A 21,496-nucleotide genomic window follows, 5' to 3' on the forward strand; every position below is an offset into this window, starting at 1 on the left:
TGCCGCGGGGAGAGGGGCCCAATACAAAATGGCTGCCATGGGGAGAGGGGCCCAATACAAAATGGCTCCCACGTTGGGCATGTTGTAATGGCTGTGGTATCTTAAAAAGCAGAAAAGGAGACAAGATCACAAAATTGGGGGTGGGGGGCTCCCTATCAGGTACCAAAAGGCGGCCATAGCGAGCCTTTCGCTGGTTCCGGCAAGTGCCATGTTGGCAACTCTTGCCCTGGAGCATTGTGGGAAATCAAAATGGCGGCTCCTAACCATCCGCCGCAGGTGCCAAGCTGCGCTGCTGCAATTTCCAAGCCCCACAGCTCTGAAGCTGGAGGCAGCATCCCTTTGGAAATGGATCCCCGTTTCTGGGCAGCTGCTTGCAGGTCGTAGGACCTCAGATTGGGGAGGGTGGCTTAGCTGTTTACCAACTCTCCCCAGACACAAGAGGGGTGGGAGGAACAAGCCCACAGGGCTTGAGATGGGTAAACGTTTCAAAAACAGAGAGAGAGAGATGTAGCAGGCAGGTTCGGCCGGGGGATAAACAGCTGGTGCTCGATATAAAATCAATTCTCCTAATGAGGGAACGGCAATAGTCCCTCATGGTGCTGGAGGGGGAAGAGAATTAAGGTGCCCAATTGAACTGCAAGAGCCGCAGGTGGTGCTGGCGGCCATTGATCGCCACCGAGAAGGCTGGTTAACCCATTAAAAACACGTTCAAGTTTGCCCCAGAGAAGCCACATAGAATTGTAGTGTCAACCATAGCTGTCAACTTTTCCCCTTTCTTGCAAGGAATCCTATTCGGAATAAGGGAATTTCCCTTTAAAAAAGGGGAACGTTGACAGCTATGAGCCCAAGCCCTGCAATGCGGGAATCGCAACTTGAGAATCCCTGACAGAGGATGTCCATTGCACTGTTTTTCCTAAAGTTTAGTGTGAATCTCCTTCCTTGTCATTTAAATCCATTGGTTCAGGCCACAGGGGTCAGCAAACTTTTTCACCAGGGGGCCGGTCCACTGTCCCTCAGACCTTGTGGGGGCTGGACAATATTTTGGGAGGGAAAATGAATGAATTCCTGTGCCCCACAAATAACCCAGAGATGCATTTTAAATAAAAGGACACATTCTACTCATGTCAAAACACGCTGATTCCCAGACCGTCTGCGGGCTGGATTTAGAAGGCGATTGGGGCAGATCCGGCCCCCGGGCCGTAGTTTGCCTACTGATGGTTCAGGCCCTACTTTCTGGAGCAGGAGAAAAGAAGCTTGCTCCGTCTTCCATGCGACAGCCCTTTAGATACTGGAAGATGACTCTCCTATCTCCTCTCAGCCTCCTCTTGCGCAGACTAAAAAAATATCCAGCTCCTTTGTTCTTAAGAGCAAGGGTGAAGAACGTCCGGGCTTGAAGCCTTCTAGTCCTCTTTATCACGCCCTTGGCACACTTGGGAAGCCCCTCCCCTTCTTCTCAGGCCACGCCCCATTTCTGGTCCCGATCCCCACTCTCCTGGAGTGTTTTCACCTGGCTGAAAATGCCTATTCCTTGCCTGGAAGAGAGGGGGAACGTGGGGGATATCCAAAGCTACTCCTACTCAGAGTAGGCTCATTGAAATTATGGACATGGCCAACTTCGGCCCATTCAATGGGTCTACTCCGAGTAGGAATCTCATCAGCTACACCGCTGTGTGTTTTAACATTTACATTTATTACTCTGCTCATTTTGCCTCTGGCGTGCGGCCCCCAGGAGGTTACAAGGAAGGGGACGTGGCCCTCAAGACTGAAAAAAAGTCCCCCACTCCTGCCCTGTGCTAGACCCAAACATGAGAAATCCAGGATTGCTCTCTTACTTAAGGGGAGGAATAAATTGCTGCTGTTTCTCTCCCTGCGGGGATTCAAGTCTACAGCTTAGGCCTGTAACAGTCATGTGCTGCCCCCTGATGGGCGCCTGTGGAATTCTAGAAGCCCTCAACATAAGAAATTCCCTCCTGCTTTTCAGCCATATCACCCAGGAAACAAAAACCGTTTTCCTTCGCTTTGGCTCTCAGGCGGAGGAGGAGAAAAGGGGGAGAGAGTTTTGCAGGGTGGGGGTTATTTGCAGGTACTTTAAAGGATGCTAAGAAGAAAGAAGAGTCCCCTCAAATCCTCACAAAATTCTTAATTTTGACATGCGGAGAATAAATCCCCATCTATCAGCCGAAAGAAGGAACAGCCAGCGAGCTGCAGCCCTTCTTTTGAACCAAAGCAAGTTTCCAGACCTCATGGTTCTTAGTCAGGGGTCAGCAGCTTTTTTTCAGCCGTGGGCCGGTCCACCATCCCTCAGACCATGTGATGGGCTGGACTATATTTTGGAACGAATTCCTGTGCCCCACAAATAACCCAGAGATGTATATTAAATAAAAGCACACATTCTACTCATGTAAAAACACACTGATTCCTGGACTGTCCATGGGCCGGATTTAGAAGGTGATTAGGGACGCGGGTGGCGCTATGGGTAAAAGCCTTAGCGCCTAGGGCTTGCCGATCGCATGGTCGGCGGTTCGAATCCCCGCTGCGGTGTGCGCTCCCTTCGTTCAGTCCCAGCGCCTGCCAACCTAGCAGTTCGAAAGCACCCCCGGGTGCAAGTAGATAAATAGGGACCGCTTACTGGCGGGAAGGTAAACAGCGTTTCCGTGTGCTGCGCTGGCTCACCAGAGCAGCTTCGTCACGCTGGCCACGTGACCCGGAAGTGTCTCCGCACAGCGCTGGCTCCTGACCTCTAGAGTGAGATGAGCGCACAACCCTAGAGTCTGTCAAGACTGGCCCGCACGGGCAGGGGTACCTTTACCTTTAGGCCGCATCCGGCCCCCGGGCCTTAGGTTGCCTACCCCTGCTCTAAGTTCAGGGCTGATTTCAATAGGAACGCAGGAAGATGCCTTATGCCGATTCAAACCTACCAGCTCAGTATTGCCTGCACTGACTGGAAGCTGCTCTCTGGAGTTTGGGGACAATTCCCAGACCTACCTGCCGGATCCTGAACACACGACCTTCTGCATGGAAGGCAGGTGATCTACCACTGAACCAAAGATCAGCCACCCTGATGGATGTTGAGTCAGACAAAGCTAATGCGGCTGCCCCCTTGGACCTTATATTTGGGATATCTCCGCTGTCTTCTTCTTTCTAGTTTTAGGCACGTAGGGAGCTGGGCTTTGGACCAAGTCAAAACACTGGTCCATCTAGGTCGGTACTGTCAACACTGGCTGGCAGCAGCACCTCGCCACGGTTTCAGGCAGGGAGCTTTTTCCCCAGCCCCACACGGAGATGCCATTGGGGGTTGGACCTGGAACCTTCTGCCTGAAAGGGAGATGCTGAGCCAGTGAGAAATCAGCAAAGGAAGACCAGATTGGGCACTGTTGCTTAAAGTTGAAGCTCTGCACGCCTGGCAAAGAAAACATCATTTCACTCCTCCGTTCCCCGTTTCTTGTGGGTCTTGCCTTCTTAGTTGATAAAACCTAGGACGAGACCCTTCTCTCTCTCTTAAATCACTAAGAGACAATATTTGTCTGAAAAGCGGGGTGGAAATATAGCAAAGAAAATAACAGCTTTACAGTTGTTGTTGTTGTTGTTTAGTCATTTAGTCGTGTCCGACTCTTCATGACCCCATGGACCAGAGCACGCCGGGCACTCCTGTCTTCCACTGCCTCCCGCAGTTTGGTCAAACTCATGCTGGTAGCTTTGAGAACACTGTCCCACCATCTCGTCCTCTGTCGTCCCCTTCTCCTTATGCCCTCCATCTTTCCCAACATCAGGGTCTTTTCCAGGGAGTCTTCTCTTCTCATGAGGTGGCCAAAGTCTTGGAGCCTCAGCTTCAGGATCTGCCCTTCCAGTGAGCACTCAGGGCTGATTTCCTTCAGAATGGAGAGGTTTGATCTTCTTCCAGTCCATGGGACTCTCAAGTGTCTCCTCCAGCACCAGAATTCAAAACCATCCATTCTTCGGTGATCAGCCTTCTTTATGGTCCAGCTCTCACTTCCATACATCACTACTGGGCAAACCAGAGCTTTAACTATACGGACCTTTCTTGGCAAGGTGATGTCTCTGCTTTTTAAGATGCTGTCTAGGCTTTACAATTAGGTTCCTACTAACCACAGTTGGTCGGTGTTTCCACCAACCATGGTTTGAAGCTAACAATCTTCCGTTAGCAGTTCTTGCAAGTCATCCACATTTAAAGCAGGGTTCCCCAAACTTGGGTGTCCAGCTTTAGGACTACAACTCCCATCATCCCTAGCTAGCAGGACCAGTGGTCAGGGATGATGGGAACTGTAGTCCAAAAAACAGCTGAAGACCCGAGTTTGGGAAATCCTTATTTAAAGCATGCAGCCTCCCCTGCCACGAATCTTGGGAAGTATCGTTTGTTAAGTGTGCCAGGTACTGTAGCTCTGAAAGGTAGACTACATTTCCCATGATGATTTGGAGGGAGGGAAATGTGCTTTAAAAGGTTCGACCTGAGGCAATACCGCTTCCTTCCTCATTCCTCATTCCTTCCCTCCCGTCTTCTCCCCCTAAATTGACTATTGGGGGTGGCGGGGGAGAGCAAAAGAATTAAAAATAAAATAAAAAGAGAGTAGTGGCTTCGTTTGTCAACCCAGCCAGCTGTATTTGCCCCCTGCCTTAGAATATCGCAAACTGAAAAAAGAAGCGAGGTATTTTAAAAATGAAAAAATAAAATAAAAAACCAGCTCCCTGCGGAAACTATTTTGCAGACAGTGAGCTGTCATTTCAACATCACCTCCCTTGGTAATTTAAAAGCACTTAAATGCTTTCTCCGTGCCGTCGGGCGTGAAGGAAGCCTTGCTCTTCGCAAACTAAATGGGGTTTCAGATGGGAAGGCAGCGAAGCGGGGTGGGAAAGAAAAATTGTGGACTTTAGATTGGTGGGGGGTGGGAGAGAGGAAGCCCCCAAACCTATAACCTTGCCAAGCCCAGCCCAGAGGGCTATACTTAACGGGTGGCCGCAATCCGTTTTCACGCAAGGCTGGGTGTTGCTTTTTCCTCGCACGGAAAGTGCACGAAGGGTGAACTCCGCTGAATTTTGACGCGAAGGAAAGAGCAGCTTATTGGGCAGACGTTTACACACTCTGGCAGAGTTCCCGAGTCGACCTTCCTTTGTTTTACAAGGTTTTCAAAAGGTTGCTTCCCAAGATAAATATCTTCACTGGCTGCCCATCAACTACCAAGCCACGCTGAGAGCACTGGAAGAGTGCGCTGGAAGAGGATTGGGCCAGTGGTCCATCTAGGCCAGCATTTTAAATTGCATGTTACAGTGGTGCCTCGCAAGACGAACTTAATCCGTTCCGCGAGTCTCTTCGTCTTGCGGTTTTTTCGTCTTGTGAAGCACGGCTATTAGCGGCTTAGCGGCTATTAGCGGCTTAGCGGCTATTAGCGGCTTAGCGGCTATTAACGGCTTAGCAGCTTTAAGAAAAAGGAAACAAACTCGCAAGAACTCGCAAGACGTTTCGTCTTGCGAAGCAAGCCCATAGGGAAATTCGTCTTGCGGAACGACTCAAAAAACGGAAAACTCTTTCGTCTTGCGCGTTTTTCGTCTTGAGAGGTACCACTGTAATTTGTATTTTAAATTGTCTTTTTCTTTTTTCTTATTATGTTTTTACTGAAATTTTATTGTTAGCCGCCCTGAGCCCGGCTCTGGCCAGGGAGGATGGGATATAAATTATTATTATTATTATTATTATTATTATTATTATTATTATTATTATTATTATTATCCTTTCAGGCTGACCAGCAAGCAGGATTCGAACATAAGAGCCCTCTCCTCTCCTGTGGTTTCCAGCAACTGGTATTCAGAAGTATTTGCTGCCTCCGATTGAGGACCAGAGGATAGCCATCGTGGCTAGTAGCCATCCATAGCATTTTCCTCCTCCAAACCTCATAGAATCACAGAATTGTGGAGTTGGAAGGGACCCTAGGGGTCATCTAGACCAACCCCCTGCAATGCATAAATCTCATCTAAAGCATCCATGACAAGATGGCTGCCCAACCTCTGCTTAAAAACCTCCAAGGAAGGAGAGTCCACCACCTCCCAAGGGAATCTGTTCCACCCCGTCTGAAGCCATCTAAGCTGGCAGCCATCCCAGTATCCTGTGGCAGCGAGTTCCGTAGTTTAACTACACGCTCAACGCCCTTGTATTAATTGACAAAGCTCTGAACAACTTAGATTCAGGGCACCTTAGGGACCACCTGACTCCTTGCATCGTGGCTCGATATCCAAGATCCTTTGTAGAAGCGATGCTGGTATCTCTCTCTCTCTCTCTCTCTCTCTCTCTCTCACACACACACACACACACACACACACACACAGTGTCGGTGAGGTTCCTCAGACAGCGACAAAAAACTGAGCCTTAACACAGAGTCCTCTGGAAGACTCTGCCACCAGAAAATCAGCAGGAGCCTTCTGCTTTGACCTTTCAACGCCTGCTGAAAAACTTTTCTATGCCACCAGGCTTATGCAGGCTGGGGAACTGGGCCGCAAAACTCGGTCCCATTCATACAGAAGGTCTTACTCTCTGTGTAGTCTGCAACCCAGGCTGCAGAAGCTCCTGGATCCACTACATTTCAGTTCTTTTTTGCTTTCCACTGATGTATCTAATTCCAGATATTATTATTATTATTATTATTATTATTATTATTATTATTATTAGGTAAAGGTAAAGGGACCCCTGACCATTAGGTCCAGTTGTGACCGACTCTGAAGTTGCGGTGCTCATCTCGCTTTACTGGCCGAGGGAGCCGGCGTACAGCTTCCAGGTCATGTGGCCAGCATGACTAAGCCGCTTCTGGCGAACCAGAGCAGCGCACGGAAACGCCGTTTACCTTCCCGCCGGAGTGGTACCTGTTTATCTACTTGCACTTTGACATGCTTTCGAACTGCTAGGTTGGCAGGAGCAGGGACCGAGCAGCGGGAGCTCACCCCGTCGCAGGGATTCGAACCGCCGACCTTCTGATTGGCAAGTCCTAGGCTCTGTGGTTTAACCCACAGCGCCACCCGCGTCCCTATTATTATTATTATTATTAAAACTGACTTTATTCTAGACTTGCTAAAATGCAGGTTTTCGCCTTCTTTGGATTCACTGATATGTTTTGCAAATCATTCTCCCTCTCCCCCCCCCAGCTTTCAAGCTGCCCCCCAAAATGGTAATAAATGGGTGTCTGTTGGAAGTTGCTCTGAACGCAGCTCACTATGGAAAGGCAGAATACAAACAAGCTCACAATCGATCAACCCAAAGCACAGTAGAGAGCATCAGCGATAAAGGCTTAAGAAAAACAGAGGAGAGAGAGTTGGGTGTGTTTCACCAGGAAAAGAAAATCGAGAGGAGATCTGATAGTCATCTTCATATATTTGAAGGGCTTGCCCCATGGAAGATGGGACAAACATTTTTTCTGCTGCTCTGTAGGGGCAGGACCCGAGCCAATGGCTTCAAGTTATAAGAAAGGAGATCCCAACTAGATTTCCTATCTGCCCGCGGACTGTCTCGCCAGAGTGGTGCATGCTCTAGCTATCTCCCGCTTGGACTACTGCAATGCACTCTATGTGGGGCTACCTTTGAAGGTGACCCGGAAACTGCAACTAATCCAGAATATGGCAGCTAGACTGGTGACTGGGAGCGGCCGCTGAAACCATATGACACCAGTCCTGAAAGACCTACATTGGCTCCCAGTACATTTCCGAGCACAATTCAAAGTGTTGGTGCTGACCTTGAAAGCCCTAAACGGCCTCGGCCCAGTAGACCCGAAGGAGCATCTCCACCCCCATCCTTCTACCTGAACACTGAGGTTCTGGCGGTTCCCTCCCTGCAAGAAATGAGGTTACAGGGAACCAGGCACAGGGCCTTCTTGGTAGTGGCTCCTGCCCTGTGGAACACCCTCCCATCAGACGTCAAGGAAATAAGCAACTGATTTTTATAAGACATCTGAAGGCAGCCCTGTTTAGGGAAGTTTTTAATGTTTGATGTTTTCTTGTATTTTAAATATTTTGTTGGAAACTGCCCAAAGTGGCTGGGGAAACCTAGCTGGATGGATGGGGTAAAAGTAAAGGTAAAGGGACCCCTGACCATTAGGTCCAGTCGTGGCCGACTCTGGGGTTGCAGCGCTCATCTCGCTTTATTGGCTGAGTGAGCCGATGTACAGCTTCTGGGTCATGTGGCCAGCATGACTAAGCCGCTTCTGGCGAACCAGAGCAGCGCACAGAAACACCGTTTCCCTTCCCACCAGAGCGGTACCTATTTATCTACTTGCACTTTGACGTGCTTTCGAACTGCTAGGTGGGCAGGAGCAGGGACTGAGCAATGGGAGCTCACCCCATTGTGGGGATTCGAACTGGCAACCTTCTGATCGGCAAGTCCTAGGCTCTGTGGTTTAACCCACAGCATCACTCGCGTCCCATGGGTGGCGTATAAATAATAAATTATTATTTTTATTAGGAAGAACGTCCTGACAGAAAGAACTGTTTGACAGAGGAATGGACTCCCTTGGGAGGTGATGGGCTCTCCTTCCCTGGAGATTTTTAAACAGAGGTTTGGTGGCCACCTGTTAGGGCCTCCAGCTGAGATTGCAGCGGGACTAGGTGACGCTTCCGCAGGTACCAGCAATCTCACCTTTTTGCAGTCTTGGCAAAAGACAGCCGTGCTCCCCAGCAGCCCCAGAGCCTCCCCACAGAGAAGGCACTGAGATAAGCCATTCCCCATCACGTTCTTCCGCATGTTCTCCAGCCGCTCCACCAGGCGCCTGCAAAAGCAAGAGCCTCCGTCAGGCTGCTGCCACAAGGCAGGGATTTCCAGAGGATTCGTGACCCCACACATAGGGAGCTGCCTTAGAGCTCCTTCCCCCCTGCAAATGAAGCAAGATTCTAGTCCTCATGGTTGCGAATTAAAGGCAGATTCAATTAGAAACACAGCATGCTGCCTTCTGCTGAGCCAGACCATTGGTTCATCCAACTCAGTAGTATCTGCACTGGTTGGCAGCCGCTCTCCAGGGTTCAGAATTTGCCGCTGTCCGATACGGATATCGAACCTGCAACCTTGGCGTTATCAGCACCATGCTGGGATTGAACCTGGGATGTTCTGCTATGATGGGCGAATCCGTCATTTTGGATTAACTCAGTTTGTCATTTCCCCCACTCTATCCTCCTCGTTGCCATGACAGTTTGTGAATTCGCCCCCCCCCCAAACTCCTTGCAGAAGTTTCAACCAGCCTTTTATAGTGGGTATTTCTCCCAATATACAAAAGTGAGCAAAGCAATTTCCCCTAGCATAGCACATTTTTTGCATGCTATTTTCATTTTAATGCACACTTTTGTCCTAATTTGCATGTTTATTGTCCTCACGTTTGGGTTGGAGAGCCGCACTGCAAAATCCAGAGAACAGCGGGTTTCAAAAGGCTCACTGCGCTTCAGTTCATGTATTGTCTCAGAAAGTGCGAGTCAAGCACGTCCGCTGTAAAACGCAAACGGAACTGAACTCCTCCCCCTCTTCGCTACCTTCACCCACAGCAAAATCCCCACCACGCTGTTCTGTGACCATGGTGGAATCAAGCTCAATATCGGCCATGCTCCAGTGGCAGTGAGTTCCACAGCTGTAAGAACATTCCTTCTGCGTCATCCTTGACAGCCTCGCCATGTGGATCTTAACCTATTATTTTATTTATTGCATAAAAATTAAATATCGTTTGTTTTTGTTTTTTAAAAAAACCAAAGTGATGATTGGTAAAAACATTTAAAACGTTCAGATCATTAAAACCAGCAATAAACTTAAAATACAATGGCATTCTAGATACCCAAGTGGGCTTGTCCAGACAAAAATGTTTATAGCAAACCAAATTCTGCCATTTCCTTCAGGTCATACTCTAACACCGGGGCAGGGGAGCCTCAGGCCCCAGTGGGACTGGATGTGGCCCTCCATACTTTTCTATCTGGCCCTCAGATCTCTCCCAAGCCATGCCCCTTCTCCCCAACCCATGCCTTTCCCCAATCCTGCCTTAAGTGTTTTCGGGGGGCTGACATTATGGAATTCTCTGGATGGCAGAGAATTTTCCCGGGGGCCAGGCAAAGAGTCCCAGAGGGCCAGCCACATGGCCCCTGGGCTCAAGCTTTCCCCGTCCCTGCTATAAGCCATCACAACAGTCACCCAACCCTAGAAGGGATTTTTAAATCACCGACAATTTTCCAGCTCACCTTGCCCAGGCTGAGGGAAAACCCAAACTCTGCTTATTTCGCCCAGATTCCTCTGCCTGTTTTTTTCTTTCTTCCCCTCACCACATGCCTTTTTAAAAGAAAGGTTTCCAAATCCACTGGGCTCAGGGATTTATGACTCAGAAAAATAGGAATCTGCTGGGTCCAGAAATGCACGGTTGAGAAGATCAGAAAATATCTCCAGTTGGAAGGCATAAACAACCAAATATATGGGTTTTTGGAGCGGGAGAAGGAAAGGGGCCTTTGTCGTCAATGAGCTAATAGCTCCAGCTAAGAAACTGTTCAGCTGGAATTTGCCAAGGAGGAGAGCCTAAGCCAGTTCATCACCTCAGGCAAAAAAAACCCCCACTTCCCAGGGAATTGCGGGGTAATGAAGGGAAAGATGTCGAGAAACAACAGTGGCGTGTTGGCTGTGCCGTGCTGACTGGAGCGCTGAGCCCAGCGTGCTCTAAAGATCTTTCGACAACAGGCCTCGCAGCGTCCAGCTATTAAGGCCTCATTTGCTTCGGGAAATGCCAGCCAGGCAGCTGCGGTTCTGAAAACGGCAACTGCAGGACCTTTTCCTTTTCAAAAAGCAGAGCATTAAGACCGCCACCAGCTAATGGGTCTCTTCAATCAGCTCTGCGAGGTGGAGGAAGAAGCCATTTCTGGGCTGGGCTGCCCATTTTACAGCACGGCGAGGAGCGAGGGGAAGCTTTTTCAGCCCCATAGGAAAGGCCGTCTTACCCATAGGTGCTAGGGGTGCAGGGCACCCGGGCGCCGGGCTCTCAGGGGCACCAGGCTGAGAGTCCGGGGCCCGAGAGTTGAGTCCGGGGAAGAGCTCGCCTGTCGGTCGGAGCGCCATGGCGGGCTCTTCTGCTGCGGGCGACTCTGTGTCACGAGTTCGGGGGCAACCAAGATGCTGAGGCAGCCGGTCGGGGGCGCACCTGGGACTGGACAACCCCGACACGGATCTTTACACCCCGACGCCACATATGCTTAAGACAGCCCTGCCCATAGGGCAACCTTCCAGGGGCTGCATGTTGGAAGGGGCCACTGGCAAAAACTGGATGAGACCCTACCTGCCCGCAGACTGTCTCACCAGAGTGGTGCATGCTCTAGTTATCTCCCGCTTGGACTACTGCAATGCACTCTACGTGGGGCTACCTTTGAAGGTGACCCGGAAACTGCAATTAATCCAGAATGCGGCAGCTAGACTGGTGACTGGGAGCAGCCGCCGAGACCACATAACACCGGTCCTGAAATATCTTCATTGGCTCCCAGTATGTTTCCGAGCACAATTCAAAGTGTTGGTGCTGACCTTTAAAGCCCTAAATGGCCTCGGTCCTGTATCCCTGAAGGAGCGTCTCCACCCCCATGGTCCAGCCCAGACACTGAAGTCCAGCTCCAAGGAGGGACTTTTGGCGGTTCCCTCCCTGCGAGAAATGAGGTTACAGGGAACCAGGCAGAGGGCCTTCTCGGTGGTGGCACCCTCCCTGTGGAACGCCCTCCCAGCAGATGTCAAGGCAATAAACAACTGTTTTACTTTTAAAAGCCATCTGAAGGCGGCTCCGTTTAGGGAAGCTTTTAATGTCTGATGCTGTATTGTTTTTAATATTCGGTTGGAAGCCGCCCAGAGTGGCTGGGGAAACCCAGCCAGATGGGCGAGGTATAAATAATAAATTATTATTCATTTATTATTATTATTATTATTATTATTATTATTATTATTATGGAGCAATGGAGGCCACTTTTGCCTCTGTCCATCAAGGCAAGTAAAAGGCGTTACCAGAATTCAGGGACAAATCCCAGCCAGGCAGAAACCCTTGAGAGGGGTTTGAATCAGGGCTGGCGGGAGGTGTGGCCTAGAGAAAAGGGGTGTGGCTGAGGAGAGGGGGTGTGGCCAGGGCAGAGCTACAAGGACCAGGAGAGACCAAGGGTTGAGCCCGAGGTCTTCTGAATGCCACCATGTGCAGACAGATATATCTGTTTGTCTGATGAGGCAGCTGCAAAGGAGAAGACACCAAAGGGATTTATCCCTTTGGGGGTTTTCACTTCGGGGTATGATGAGGGCAAGGGCACCCACCTTGGGGCAATCATTCGTGGATGGGCTTGCTACGAGGCGAGCGGCTGGAGCAGCCGGTTGGAGGGCAGAATGTGGAACAAGCTGGGTTATGTGAGATCCAGAACGCTCCAGAGCCAAGCATAACTGCAGCTCAATAATAATAATAATTTTTATTTAAAGATGCATCATTAAGTGTGACGGGCAGTTCATCTGGCGATGTCGCTATTTTATATGGCTTTTCCCAATCTACTGTTTTCGCTGCAGTTCTGTATTTCCTTTCTTGCATCTGTCCTTTGCATGGATATTCCATTCGCCACTTTGGTGGGCCCTTGATCCCCAAAGCAAACCAAAGCAAACCAACCGTACCCATCTCTCGGAGTGGTTTGGAATCTGATTTGCATTCAGAAGGTCCCAGGTTCGAATCCCGGTATCTCCAGGTAAGGAAAGGAGAGACCCCTGTCTGGAAACCAGGAGAGCCGCTGCCGTTAAAGAGGTTTGAGAAAATTATGAGTGGTGTGAGGAAACAGGAGAAGGCAGCTAAGCCACAGAGGACACGCTCCTATCAACATTTCCAGAGAGAGAGATTGGAGGAGGGCTGCAGGTCAGTGACAGAGCAATCGGTTTGCATGCAGAAGGTCTTAGGTTCAATCCTGACACCATCAGGCTGGCCTGGGGGAGACTCCAGTCCAAAAACCTGAAGAGCCTCTGCCAGCCAGTGTAGACAACACAGATCTAGATGGCCCCATGGTCCGACTCAGTATAAGTCAGCTTCCTATGTTGCCATTCAGAACCATGAGGTCTAGCACCTTGCCTTATTTGTAGGGGAAGAACTGTGGTACTGAGGAGCAGAGCATCTGTGCAATTGCCCTGGGTTCAACGACTGGCGGCTCATGGCAGGGCCGGGAAAGGCTCCCTTGCTAGAAACCTGAGAAGCTGCTGCCAGTCCGTGCAGACAGCACTGGACTAGAAGGCTCAAGGGTCTGGTGCGGTGTTAAGGCAGCTTCTTAAGAAATGAGAAACCCTCAGGTCTACAGGAAGGCGCCGGCAACCATACCCAATCCTCTGCTGTTCAACAACGTCCAGTTTCTCTGCCCGGCGGACGACTTCCAAGATGACTTCCATCTCCTTGGCGTTCAGCGCCTGAGTTTTCCTCTGCCGGTTGCTTTGGAAAGTGTGCACCGACCAGCCCGTCTGAAGCCTGGAAGGAAAGGAATTCAGAGGAGGGGGAGAGAAAGAAGAGCTTCGTCACAAAGCAGGGGTATTGATTTAAAAAATAATAATAATTACACGTAACGGTTACACATTTAGGAAAATCAAACAATCTGAGCGTCATCTCCGAGCACACCAACAGAACTTCGTCAAAGTATATACGCTAAAACCATCACAATCTTAACAAACACGGAATAATCCGTACTAACAGCCGTTGCATCGCTTTCTTTTTGGAAAAAAAAGTTTTAAAAAACCAAATCCGCCTGTCGTGCTTTAAAATCAATACACTCAAGTTAGGTGGTTTGCTTGCTTATTTCTTTTTATTAAATCTCTACGGCACACTTCTTCTGAGGATCATGGGGAGGTTTACATAAAAGCACAAAAAAACAGACCAAAGTAACAAACGATAAAACACACACACACACACACACACACACACACACACACACACACCATAGCTGTCAATTTACAGATTTGAAAATAAGGGACCAGCAGCCTTGAAAATAAGGGACCAGCAGCCCAAATAAGGGACCTGCAGCCTCACCTGTTCCAGGCACTCCAGTCTTCCTGTCCTCCTGCAGTCTGGTCAAACTCATGCTGGTAGCTTCGAGAACACTGTCCAACCAACTTTGTAACCAGAGGTTCAACTGAATAGAATCTGAATCACATGCACCACAAGGCCTATGCAGCCTCAACTTAAGATGGCTCCCCGGCCTGGCTTTGTACTGCAAAGTTTGCAGCAGCACGTGCAACAAAATGGCGTCCAGCATTCAAAAAACCCCTCAGCAGTGGAGGAGAATCTGTGCTCTAGGTGGGGCTACCTTTGAAGGTGACCTGGAAACTACAACCAATCCAGAATGCGGCAGCTAGACTGGTGACTGGGAGCGGCCGCCGAGACCACAAAACACCGGTCTTGAAAGACCTACACTGGCTCCCAGTACATTTCCGAGCGCAATTCAAAGTGTTGGTGCTGACCTTGAAAGCCCTAAATGGCCTTGGTCCTGTATACCTGAAGGAGCGTCTCCACCCCCATCGTTCTACCCAGACACTGAGGTTCTGGTGGTTCCCTTGCTGCGAGAAATGAGGTTACTGGGAACAAGGCAGAGGGCCTTCTCGGTAGTGGCGCCCTCCCTATGGAACGCCCTCCCACCAGATGTCAAAGAGAACAACTACTACCAGACTTTTAGAAGATATCTGAAGGCAGCCCTGTTTAGGGAAGCTTTTAATGTTTGATGTGTTACAGTATTTTAATATTTTTTTGGAAACCGCCCAGAGTGGCTGGGGAAGCCCAGCCACATGGGCGGGGTATAAATAATAAATTATTATTATTATTATTATTATTATTATTATTATTATTATTATTACATGCAAAATGTCCCCGGTTCAATCCCCAGGGTCTCCAAATGGGGTGGGAGTGTCCCCCCCTGACTGAAACCCAGGAGAGCTGCTGCCGGCCAGTGTGGGCAATAGATGGACCCATGGGTCTAACTCAGCACAAGGCAGTTTCCTAAGCAAACTGAAGACAGGGATCCAAAGGGATAAAATACTACCCCACTGCCACGAAATAACAAGACAGTAACAAATCACTCGCAGTAAAAACATCACAGGAGGGCCGGGTGGAGGGGGAACGACTTGGACAGGAAGGTTTAATTAAAAAAAAAAAAATAGAACTAAGAAAATAAATCCAAGCAATCCCATTTTTAATCTTCAATTTTACAACCTTCCGGGAAGCCAAGCAGGGCACGTATAAGGCAATCAAACCCACACACGATTGGTAGACTCATGTCAATATTGAGCAGTATTTGTCCAGCACCCTGACACCTTCCTGTGTGATTTAATTTCCACATGGAAGGAAGTGGGTGGGGGTGGCAGAGATCAACCCAGCCTGTTCCAGCCCCCGATGAAGAAGGACATGGCTCAGCCGCGAATTGTGGGCAGAGGGTGAATCCCCTGTCTCCTCCATCACTTCTCATTTCCATGCCCTGCCTCTAACCAACGGGCAGGATGAAGGGGTTGCCAAACATCCTCCGCCCCACAGGGCTAACCTGAAGACTCCAGGTGTGCCTGCCATCCAGGAAGAGGCGGCAGGTGGCGGGGATGTGAATTTCCAGGTGGGCAAGCGCAGCTCCCCTACCCAGGCGAGAAGGAATGGTCCCCTCATTCAGCTGGGCTCGAGAACACCCCCTTTAGCTAATGCTTCGCTCTTGATTTCCACCCAGTATTGACTCAGATCCTGAAGCTGAGGCTCCAATACTTTGGCCACCTCATGAGAAGAGAAGACTCCCTGGAAAAGACCCTGATGTTGGGAAAGATGGAGGGCACAAGGAGAAGGGGACGACAGAGGACGAGATGGTTGGATAGTGTTCACGAAGCTACCAGCATGAGTTTGACCAAACTGCGGGAGGCAGTGGAAGACAGGAGTGCCCGGCGTGCTCTGGTCCAGGGGGTCACGAAGAGTCGGACATGACTAAACAACTAAACAACAAATTGACTCATTTGAGTCTCTCTGTTTTCGTTTCCTTTTTTTGAATGACAGGCTCTCCGCAGTTGTGCTGCGCTTAACGGACATTCCCAGGGCCCACCCTTATGACATCACTGGCTCCACCTCCTCTGACATCACCAGGGGCCACCCCTAAGTCTCAAGTCCAGGCTCTGAAATCTCAGGGTCTGGGATGTCGGAAGTTATTTAATCAACGCTACATAAAACGGTGCACCATTGAAATTGCATTGCATTTAAATTATGGTACAGAATGTACGGACAAATTGGCAGAAGGCTTGTATTTTTCCATCGCAAAGTTGGGGTGGGCCAAGCTTATGATTGAGTCACAGGTTTTCAGAGTGTTTGCTTATGCTGTTGAAGGTAGCCCGGACCACTCCAGAGTCATGTGCTGTTTTCCCAAGTGCACACAGATCTCCCTGGGCGTTGGCCAAGATGCAAGCAAGCTGGAAAAAGAGGGGGGGACAGAGATCTTCTGGGGGGGGGGGTTAAGCTGAAAAGCTGGTTTTTAGCAAAGATATGTCCTCGAGCCTTAAACTGGGATTAAGTATAGGTAATGATGGAAATATATGAGACAATGCATCGTTTGTTTTGTAACGTTTAAACGAAGTTTCTGCAAGCAGAACTTCAGAACTTCATATTTTTGTGATGAGAATTCATTTCCACACAATACGCCAGATCTGAGAGAGGGTCCAAATTTTTTCGTTTGCTGCTCTGTCTACTTTGGCCTCTGGCCATCATGTCCCTTAAGCTGCCCTTGAAATAGAGTGGTACCTTGGGTTAAGGACTTAATTCGTTCCAAAGGTTGGTTCTTAACCTGAAACTGTTCTTAACCTGAAGCACCACTTTAGCTAATGGGGCCTCCTGCTGCTGCCGCGCCACCAGAGCAAGATTTCTGTTCTTATCCTGAAGCAAAGTTCTTAACCTGAAGCACTATTTCTGGGTTAGCGGAGTCTGTAACCTGAAGCGTATGTAACCCGAGGTACCACTGTACTCACAAATGAGCGTTTTTTTGGAATCAGCAGCTAATATTGGCAGGCAGTTCTATTTATTTATTTATTTATTTAAAAAGGTTATCACAGCATCAGCATACAAAGGATATCCCCCCCCCCATAGGAAATTGCCCCAGCGTGGGGTGAAAAAGAGAGAGACATACTTGGCCCGCAAGGCTAGCTGCCTGTCATTGGGGCAGACCCACTGGTCGTTCCCGTTGCCAAAGATTGTATCGGCCATGGCGACAAACCACGCAGGGCAGACGGCGACATCAAACCTGGAGGAAAACAGGGGTGTGTGAAATATATTAAATGAAATTTCAAAGGGAAACAGTTAAAACACTAAAGCCAGCAATAAACTAAAAAAAACCACTAGCATTCTAGATATCTGGGTAGGTTTGTCTGAACAAAAATGTTTTTAGCAAGCGCTGAAGAGTACAGTGAAGGCACCTGCCTGAAGTCCATTGGCAGGGAGTTCCAAAGGGCTAAAAGACCAATTTCTTACTGGAATGAGTATTATGTAGCACCCATAACCATGCCAGTTCCAATGAGTAATGGTGCTTTGCTTTCATATTTATTATTATTATTATTTCAACAAAGATAGTGAAAATAAAAACAACCAAACAAACAACAACAACAAATTATACACAAAAGCAATATCAAATCCATAAAATTGGATTCTCCAAATCCTGTGACTCCCCTTCTCCCCGGTTCCTTAGTTTTCTTCTTCAACTGCATATCATTTCTACTCCAAATTATTTTTCCACCTCAAATTTCTTATACTATTTCTACAGTTACAAGTGTTCTTTAAATCCTGCCAATGTATGAACCTGTTTGAAATACTTTTGTAAATACATAATAAACATTTCCCATTCCTTTTAAAAATTTCTCATCATCTTCATTTCTGAGCTTTCCACTTCATTTAGCCATTTCAGCATAGTCCATTAACAGTTTGCCAATCTTCTCTGGTTGGGACAGCTTCCTCTTTCCACCTTTGGGCTACCCAGTGAGTAATGGTGCTTTGGATGTGAAATGACAGTCCCGAGTTCTGAGCCCAGGCTTGTTTTTCCTGCTTGTGGTTTCTTTTCAGGAGGAGGCTTATATGTAAAGTCAATTAAAAATGATATTAAAATACCAGATAATGGGGCAAAACAGGAATCGGCTGTAGCCCTTCCGCCCTGCTTCCTAGAGGCTTCTGACTGGCTGGTTTTGCCAATGGCAGAACCACTGGCCAGCTTTTCTGACAGCATCCTGATTCCCTTTTTTAAAACCCCTTAGCATCTTTTAACTAGAAAACCCAGCAAAAGGACAGATGCAGAGAAACAAATGAGCACCCGCTTTGACACCCCCCCTTAAAAACAGCAGGCAGGCCAGAGCTGTCAACATAATACGTCCCCATTCAACAGTTAGGAAGGTGCACACATTCAATATTTGACTTTGTCGAGGGTGACATTTGCAAGCAGAGTATAGAAAGAGAGACTTGCAGATCCGCTCTTTAAAAATAAAAGAGGCCGACAGAGAATCTAAGCCCCAGGCGTCGGAATCATCCCTTGAAAAGAAGTTTAGCGCTAGCTGATAAAGCAACATATAAATTATGTGTTGCCAAAGGCTTAGAGGATCCGGAAAAATTCAGTGCTTTTTGGTGGGAAACAACAAACACAGACACACGGAACTCCCTCTCCACACCACTGCATTAAATTTGGCTTTTCTGATGTTACTAAGTACAGTGGTCCCTCGGGTTAAGATCTTAATTCGTTCCGGAGGTCCGTTCTTAACCTGAAACTGTTCTTAACCTGAGGTACCACCTTAGCTAATGGGGCCTCCCACTGCTGCCACCACACTGCTGCCAATTTCTGTTCTCATCCTGAAGTAAAGTTCTTAACCCAAGGTACTATTTCTGGGTTAGCAGAGTCTGTAACCTGAAGCACCTGTAACCTGAGGTACCACTGTACTCTGCTTACCTGATTCAAGTCTCTTCCATATATATTGCACTGTTTTTTTCTTTTTGTGCTTCTGTTATTTGAATTGACATAATTCAATAAAAAGGGGAGGAGAGAATTTGCAAGCAGGGTATAGATAGAGATATTTGCAGATCTGAATATAAATATACTTGCCAAAGTGCAAGTAGATAAATAGGTACCGCTTTATAGCGGGAAGGTAAACGGCGTTTCCGTGTGCGGCGCTGGTGCTGGCTCACCAGAGCAGCTTCGTCACGCTGGCCACGTGACCCGGAAGTGTCTTCGGACAGCGCTGGCCCCCGGCCTCTTAAGTGAGATGGGCGCACAACCCTAGAGTCTGTCAAGACTGGCCCGTACGGGCAGGGGTACCTTTACATATATATATATATATATATATATATATATATATATATATATATATATATACACACACACACACACACACACACAAAGGCAAAGAGAGAATCTAAGCCTCAAGCGTCAAAACCATCCCTTGGAAATAAAAATTTCCTATCCTCCAAACCGAGCCAGGAAAGACACAACACTTGGGATCAGTTTCCGTAAATATTGATTCCTCGAGGTCCCGGGATCCCAAATGCAGAGCCAGCCCACCCCCAGCTGTCTGTTTTTGCCCACGAGGCTCCCGCCAGAGATCGATGGCGACGGCACAGGTGGCTTGGCCTTGGCTTCATATCACACAGAAGCATATTTGCCCGCCTGCTGCATTCCCAGAGGGAAGAGGCAGCGCATGGCAAAAACACACAGAAACAAAACAAACAAACGAAAAGCCGGCTGCCGGTTCTGGACCTGGAGCGCATAAAGTACAACCGCACCTGACACACGTTTAACTCGCAGTGATTTCAACTGTATACGCGGCTGAGGGCAGGCTCCTCAAAACTGTGCAAATTCAATCCAAGCCAAATGGAGAGCTCAAAAGCTCTTTTTGCACCAGGTGTGCTTAGGGTTTCCCATGACAGAAAGGATTTCTAAGGCTTCCCCTTGCTTGGAAGAGCAAGAGGGAGAATTTAAAGTCTATTTTCGCATTGGGTCGGCTTGGGTAACCCAGTAGGAAAAGAGCTTTTAAGCCAGGCATAGGCAAACTCAACCCTCCAGATGTTTTGAGACTACAGTTCCCATCATCCCTGACCACTGGTCCTGTTAGCTAGGGATGATGGGAGTTGTAGTCCCAAAACATCTGGAGGGCCACATTTGCCTACGTCTGTTTTAAGCGCTCCACCTTGCTTCCTGGATAGGGGCCACTCTGAGCACAACTGCTGGGATTTCTTTCTCTCTTTCCCTTACCTGCTCGTAGCTGTGGGACAGCCCTAAGAGTTTGGATATATGCAATTTTGTGTGTGTGCACGCAGTAATTTTAAAGGCATATACTGGGGTTAAGTGACGGTCCATTTCAGAGCCTGTCGAATCTCCGGCCAACCTCTAACTGCAATTTGCTTTTACCGAGCTATGTTTTCAACCTATGCCTTCCGCCGTCCCGGGAGGACGGTGTTAAGTTGTGGGTGAACATATCAGACGAAACAGCGATTCTTCAAACAGCTCTTGTTTATTCACAGGCCAGAACAGAACTGGGCTGAAGGGTTCAGCCAGCCTGCTTATGTAGAGCTCAACTACAAAGCAACAATAACCACTTTCTGTAACTATCCAATCACTGAACGTCACTTTCGATCCCTTATTTGCATATGTGGACCTGAACTATCTACAGTATCCCCCTGCTGGCCCAGGGTGAGAACTTCAGTACAAAACAGACAGTACAACACATGCCCTACGGAGACAGACTCTGTGGGCAACCACAGATGGAAGACATATTGCTCTACAGTCATACCTTGGGTCTCGAATTCCTTGGCTCCCAAACAAATTGGCTCCTAAACAATCAAAACCCGGAAGTGAGTGTTCCAGTTTTTTGAACGCTTTTTGGAAGCCGAACTGATGGGGTTTCTGTGGCTTCCAATTGGCTGCAGGAGCTTCCTTGCAGCCAATCAGAAGCTGTGCTTTGGTTTTTGAACGTTCTGGAAGTCGAACGGACCTCCGGAACGGATTCCGTTCAACTTCCAAGGTACGACTGTATTTACTGTATTGCTCACTATTCACTGGACCCAGGAAGCGATTGCTCACCCTACCATCCATTCGGGAAGACGTCTCTCCCTGGCAGAGAAGGTCCCATGACTTCCTAAGATGTAAGCATTTCAGTGACTCATAAAGTCGCCGTTTTTGCCTTGGTGGCCAAAACGATCAGAAAAAAGACCCTGGGCAATATGGCCGTGAATTGTAAGGGAGACGCAGAGATCTAAATAGAGACCATTATTTGTGGCACAACAGCCCTTTTGTCTGTATTTATTTTTGATTCAGATTTGTCATGGCCAATGGCTAGTACAACAAACTTATTTGGATAGGACTGGGGTAACATTTGTGTAAAAAAAATGCATACTATTGCATGTCTCTCCCCCAATCTCCAAGGACCAAGAGACTCCAGGGGTTACGATCTTAACCAGGATTCAGTTTCCTTGGAATGAAGTTCAGCGGAGACAGTGGGATCTTTCAGTTATATGGTTTTATTTAC

At 48.4% G+C, this 21,496-nt stretch overlaps 1 protein-coding gene across 2 annotated transcripts in view; it reads right to left on the reverse strand.

The window, feature by feature from the left end:
• RPH3AL (rabphilin 3A like (without C2 domains)) overlaps window positions 1-21,496 on the reverse strand; it is a 52,187-nt gene that overhangs the window by 23,701 nt on the left and 6,990 nt on the right. Inside the window, exons 2-4 of one of the 2 annotated variants that reach the window (XM_028707578.2) lie at window positions 17,128-17,241; window positions 13,320-13,463; window positions 8,630-8,759 (exon numbers count right to left, since the gene is read on the reverse strand). In XM_028707578.2, the coding sequence (XP_028563411.1) occupies window positions 8,630-8,759; window positions 13,320-13,463; window positions 17,128-17,204 (351 nt within the window). In that variant the 5' untranslated portion in view covers window positions 17,205-17,241. Of the gene's footprint in view, window positions 1-8,629; window positions 8,760-13,319; window positions 13,464-14,018; window positions 14,190-17,127; window positions 17,242-21,496 lie in introns of those variants that run through there. The other variant, XM_077919561.1, reaches the window with a different exon arrangement.

Source organism: Podarcis muralis, chromosome 15 (genome assembly GCF_964188315.1).
Source record: "Podarcis muralis chromosome 15, rPodMur119.hap1.1, whole genome shotgun sequence".
Classification (NCBI taxonomy): Eukaryota; Metazoa; Chordata; class Lepidosauria; order Squamata; family Lacertidae; genus Podarcis; species Podarcis muralis.